At 33.3% G+C, this 6,261-nt stretch overlaps 2 protein-coding genes across 2 annotated transcripts in view; both read left to right on the forward strand.

The window, feature by feature from the left end:
* The window catches only part of LOC107885278, a 4,086-nt gene extending 724 nt beyond the window's left edge, over nt 1–3,362 (forward strand). Inside the window, exons 3-6 of the mRNA XM_016808884.2 lie at nt 603–915; nt 995–1,113; nt 1,509–1,956; nt 2,107–3,362. Of these exons, the coding sequence (XP_016664373.2) occupies nt 603–915; nt 995–1,113; nt 1,509–1,956; nt 2,107–3,362 (2,136 nt within the window). The remainder of the gene's footprint in view (nt 1–602; nt 916–994; nt 1,114–1,508; nt 1,957–2,106) is intronic.
* Nucleotides 3,363–3,408: 46 nt separating this feature from the next.
* LOC100571609 (ATP-dependent DNA helicase PIF1-like) lies at nt 3,409–5,453 on the forward strand. Its single transcript, XM_003240776.1, has 2 exons — nt 3,409–3,833; nt 3,959–5,453. The coding sequence occupies exons 1-2, from the start codon at nt 3,409–3,411 to the stop codon at nt 5,451–5,453; spliced, it is 1,920 nt and encodes a 639-aa protein (XP_003240824.1).
* The last annotated feature ends 808 nt before the right edge of the window (nt 5,454–6,261 follow it).

A 6,261-nucleotide genomic window follows, 5' to 3' on the forward strand; every position in this document is an offset into this window, starting at 1 on the left:
AAATTAATTAAAAACTTTGTTTAAGTCTTAAAAATAATGTTAGTTAATTATATAATATAAATTTTTATTTCCCTGTAATACAATTGTATTTAGTGTTTATAATCCTTCACCAATTAATGTTAAATACTATATTATGTTTATCTGTGAATAATATTATGAATTTGTTACGTACGTATGCAAAATATGAATTAAATTTAAACTATTTAGGATAGTCGAGGATATAAATTGGATTTCTCGTGTTTTCAATTATTTTCAGTAATTTTTTACATTCACCATTACAATGGTCATTCATAAAATGCTCGATATTTCTAGTTATTTTATTCAATGTTTTAAGATCGTATCGTTCATTTAATTATGTTTAAATGTGCGATTATACCCTGTAACCTTAAGTCTTAACCTTTTATTATCGTTAATCCGTTGATTCGTTTCAAAATATTACTATCGGTTCTCTATTATTTATGTGCAAGTATCTTGTAGGTAAACAGTTGATAAGGTTGACACCCCCTGATGGTTTTTACTCCCATACAATTGGTCCAACAATGGTGTGGTCAAGCTTGGCTTTTCCTTGAATACCCTTTTGATACTTTACACAATTTGTTTAGATTACAGCGCCAGATACCGATAATAGAAGCAATTTAGGTAGAATAACCCGAAATGCTACCAACCAAGCTAATTACCGATCTAACCAAAGTCCACAAGAACGTGACGACCGAAATGAACGTGAAATAATTCGGATATCACAAACGCGTGAAGTGCGAACGCGAAATTCAACTAATAATCGCGCAAACATGAATCGAGCTGCTTTTAGTTACGATGTGTCAATTGACTACAGTAACTACCAGTGTGTTGTTATTGGTTCTATGAACTCAGTTTGCTCATATTGTAAGGCTTTGAAATACAAAAACGAGGCCAATGGTTTGTGTTGCGCAAATGGTTAAAGTGAAATTGATACCATTGGATCCACCACCAAAGCCGTTATACTCATTGGTTTCAGGAATAGGAACAGATTCCATACACTTTTTGACAAATATCCAACAATATAACAATTGCTTTCAAATGACTTCATTTGGGGCAACAAATGTAGTTCGGAAAAGTTTTATGCCAACTTTCAAGGTATGTATTATAGCAGTTAATCATAATTATTTGTTGATCATTTTTATATTATAGATTTAGTTTTAGTGACACTTTAATTATTTTGAAACACAATATAATTATTTGATGATTTAAATATTCATCGGTTTTAAATTTTTTAGTCGATTCGTCTCGAAATGTATACATTAAATTGTATTTATTCAATTTTGTTACAACTAAATTTTACATATTGAGGTACATAATCATATTAAATATCATTTTGTCATTCAAATTAGGAGACAGATATAATTTTTAAGAACAAATATTATTTAAGTTTGAACACTGACAATCCATAAATTTATATAACATAGTTGCTTATTTATTTTATTTTATTTTATAGTGTTTGGTACAAACATAATATTTTTTTTAATTTACAGATGCAAGGACAAATATATCATAGATCAGGTTCACTATTACCAGTGTCAGATAGCAACTACAAATTCTTACAAATTTATTTTATAGGCAATTCAACACAAGAAATTGATATGCGTTGTGCAAACAACAATTTAGTAAAGAGGTATATTGTAGAACAATTACAAACTTTATTTCATGAACACAATCAATTGATTATATTGTTTAAAACTGCACTGGATATGATGCCATCTGATAATTACAAAATTGTAATCAAAGCTGATAAAACACCTGCAGGTCAACATGCAAGACGTTTTAATGCACCAACCATTGATGAAGTTGCTGTCGTTGTAGTTGGAGAAAACTTGGAATCCCGTGATATTGTTTTACATCGTCGGAATGATCGATTACAAAGTATAAATGAAACACACCGCTCATATGATGCACTACAATATCCCATTATATTTTGGCAAGGTGAAGATGGCTATGATTTCTCAATAAAAATGATAAATCCAATTACAGGTAATTAAAATATTAGTTTAGCGATGGCGGTAATATATCAGTAACCATATTATGTATTTTAATTTTATATTTAAATGTTATAAAAACAAAATATATTTACAGGTTCTGAAACAAACAAAAAAGTCAGTTCAATGAACTATTATTCATACCGCCTAATGATTCAGGAAAATGAAGACAATCACATATTAAAATGTCGGCGATTATATCACAAATATGTTGTTGATATGTATGTTAAAATTGAAACGGGGAAATTATCATTCATCAGGTTGAATCAGACCAAACTCCGATCTGAAGAGTATATTCACCTTCGAGATGCGATTGATACTGATGGAAATGCACAGAATGTTGGTTGGATGATTATTCTTCCAGCAACATACATCGGAAGCCCTCGACATATGCACGAATATGCTCAAGATGCCATGTCGTATGTTCGTCATTATGGTACAGCAGATTTGTTCATCACATTTACATGCAATCCGCAATGGATAGAAATCAAGCAGGAGTTATTCCCTGGGCAATCACCCATTGATCGTCATGACATTACAGCCAGAGTCTTTAGACAAAAGTTGAAATCTTTAATGGATTTCATCGTGAAACATTATGTGTTTGGTGAGACACGCTGCTGGATGTATTCTGTGGAGTGGCAGAAACGAGGGTTGCCACATGCACACATTTTGATTTGGTTGGTTGAAAAGATAAGGCCAAATGAAGTTGATGCAGTGATATCAGCTGAAATACCTAATGTACAAGTAGATCCTGAATTGCATGAGGTTGTTATCAAAAACATGATACATGGTCCATGTGGTACTCTTAATCAAAATTCACCGTGTATGATGGATGGTAAATGTTCAAAACGATATCCAAGGACGTTAATATCAGAAACAATTACTGGCAATGATGGTTATCCACTGTATCGTCGCCGATCAAGAGTAGACAATGGAAGAACAACAATTGTCAAATTAAATCAACAAGATATTGAAATAGATAATCGTTGGATTGTTCCATATTCACCAATTTTATCAAAGACGTTCAAAGCACACATAAACGTTGAATCTTGCCATTCAGTGAAATCTATTAAATACATTTGCAAATATGTAACCAAAGGGAGTGATATGGCTGTGATTGGAATTGGTGCAGAGAATTGCAATGATGAAGTTACCCAATACCAAATGGGCCGCTATGTTAGTAGTAATGAAGCAGTTTGGCGAATATTTTATTTTCCCATTCATGAGAGACACCCTTCAGTTGTTCATTTAGCTGTGCATTTAGAAAATGGACAAAGAGTGTATTTTACACCACAGAACGCAGTACAAAGAGCAGCTAAAGCCACCTTCTACTACATTAACCAGTTTCTTTGAGACATGCCAAAACGATGATTTTGCACAAACATTGTTATATTCTGAAATGCCAAAATATTATACTTGGAATAAATCCTCAAGGAAATTTATACGACGGAAAAAAGGAAAACCAATTCAAGAATACCCAGATGTATATTCCACCGATGTGATTGGTCGAATTTATTCAGTACATCCCAGCAATGATGAATGTTTTTATTTACGACTGCTATTAGTCAATGTACGTGGCCCAACATCATTCCAATGTTTACGAACTGTTGATGGTGAATTGTGTGGATCCTACAGAGAAGCCTGTCAACGTTTGCAATTGCCAGAAAATGACGATCATTGGGATCAAACTCTAAATGATGCTGTAATATCATCAAGTGCTCAACAAATACGAACATTGTTTTCTATAATCATATGTACATGCTACCCATCAAAGCCAATCGATTTGTGGATCAAGTCCAAGGATCATATGTGTGATGATATTTTGTATCAAATACGGAATAGAATGGGAAATCTAAATATACAAATCAGTGAAGAAATTTTTAACGAAGCATTGATTTCAATTGAGGACATGTGCTTGATGATGTCAAACAAACTATTAATTCAATTAGGCCTGATCGCGCCCAATCGCCCAATGATCGTCCGCATGATGTTTTTAACCAAGAGGTGCACCGAGAAAAAACGTATGATCTCAACACTTTGAAAGAATTAATTCAAAAAAATCTTCCACTGTTGAATGAACAACAGAAGTATGTATTTGATACTCTTACGAAAGTAACAAATGATGATACTGAAGGGATATACTTCTTGGATGCACCTGGTGGTACAGGAAAAACTTTTTTGATTTCATTAATATTAGCAACAATTCGTTCACAAAATAAAATTGCACTTGCACTCGCTTCCTCGGGAATCGCAGCAACTTTGCTTGAAGGTGGTCGAACAGCCCATTCAGCACTAAAATTGCCATTAAATATGCAAAGCAATGAATTTCAAAGCTGCAACATTTCGAAGAAATCTGCAATGGCAAAAGTTTTGCAGCAATGTCAATTGATTGTTTGGGATAAATGCACGATGGCACATAAAAAATCGTTGGAGGCTTTAGACAGAACCTTAAAAGATATACGGAGCAATCATAACCTATTTGGTGGTGCAATGATTTTATTAGCAGGAGATTTTCGGCAAACATTGCCAGTGATTCCACGATCAACGCCAGCTGATGAACTCAATGCATGTCTAAAATCCTCCAATTTATGGAAACATGTCAAAATACTTCATTTAAGCAAGAATATGCGTGTCGAGTTGCAAAACGATCAATCTGGAAACATATTCTCTAAACAACTCATTGACATTGGTAATGGCAAATTTCCTGTAGACATGTTGACTGGCTGCATTAACTTTCCTCAAAGTTTTTGTCAGTTAACTCGTTCAAAAGATGAACTTATTCAAAAGGTGTATCCAGATATTGCTCGCAATTACAGAGACCATGATTGGTTTAGCGAACGAGCTATATTGGCTGCAAAAAACATAGATGTAAATGAATTAAATTTCAAAATTCAAGAACAAATTACAGGTGAATCGAGGATATATAAATCAGTTGATTCGGCAACTAACCAAGATGATGTAGCCAACTATCCACCGGAATTTTTAAACTCGCTGGATTTACCAGGATTGCCACCTCACAATCTTAAATTAAAGGTTGGATCGGTAGTTATAATGTTGCGAAATATCGACCAACCGCGTCTGTGCAACGGCACACGATTAGCGATAAAAAAATTACTGAACAACGTGATAGAAGCAACTATACTGAAAGGAAAGTATAAAGGAGAGGATGTTCTCATACCGTGCATCCCAATGATTCCGACTGATGTGCCATTTGAGTTTAAACGACTACAGTTTCCAGTGCGGCTTGCTTTTGCTATGACTATAAACAAGTCCCAGGGGCAATCATTAAGTGTTTGTGAAAACACTATTAATTTGGAAAACCCATGTTTCTCACATGGTCAATTATATGTTGCCTGTTCCCGTGTTGGGAAACCATCAGATTTGTTTCTCTATGCGCCAGGTGATCAAACAAAAAATATCGTATACCACAAAGCACTACAATGAAAATATAACTGATTTTTGTTAATAATTATAATTGAAATGATTAACAATAAAGCAATTCCTTACTTATAAATGCTTATATATGTTTTATTTAATTATTTTTTATTCACACCGCCCTATCACCAGGGTGACGGTTCTGTTCAGGAGAATTTTTTGCGTCGAATATAACATGTGTAGGATCAAAAAAATTGCAAAATTAAAAATCTACTGTACAGGACGAGTACGGAGACGGGGAGGTGATACGCAAATATGTAATTATATTTGTTATTTTTATTCATTGAAGAGGTACGATTTTTAACGGGCAACGAAGTGCACGGGGATCAGCTAGTTTATTTATAAGTATATTACGTATTTATTTTTTGTCTTGTACGTTTTATATTATTTTATATTTTTATTGTATTTGTTCGAAAAGGTGGTCGGAAAGTTCACGTCTAGAAATTAATCGCGTGTAAAGGTATTGAGTATTCCAAATTAATAAGTGCGTTTTCACCCATATTTATTTTAATTATTTTATTTTTCGTTATCCTCTTGTTATTTTCTGAAACATAATCATTATTATTTATTTATTTTATTTTATTTATTAATAAGACGGGCGGAAGCCCAGTTTAAATACAGAAACATAGATAATATTTACATTATTAAGATTACAAATGATAACAACCTTACAGCAATATACAATTACAACAGAAATTACAAATAAGCTAGAGTAGATAAGAGAAAGAGGGGTCAAGATTCGCTTGTCTCATACAACGAGTAAGGGGTTCGTTAGACAGATAGTTGGCGCTTACTGTTGGTATAGCGAAAGGGGCAA

This window comes from Acyrthosiphon pisum, chromosome X, assembly GCF_005508785.2.
Source record: "Acyrthosiphon pisum isolate AL4f chromosome X, pea_aphid_22Mar2018_4r6ur, whole genome shotgun sequence".
Classification (NCBI taxonomy): domain Eukaryota; kingdom Metazoa; phylum Arthropoda; class Insecta; order Hemiptera; family Aphididae; genus Acyrthosiphon; species Acyrthosiphon pisum.

Coding starts and splice junctions, on each gene's coding strand:
- LOC100571609 (XM_003240776.1), top strand. CDS start 3,409: ATGCCAAAATATTATACTTGGAATAAATCCTCAAGGAAATTTATACGA. Junction 3,834..3,958: donor CATATGTGTGATGATATTTT/GTATCAAATACG, acceptor TAATTCAATTAG/GCCTGATCGCGCCCAATCGC.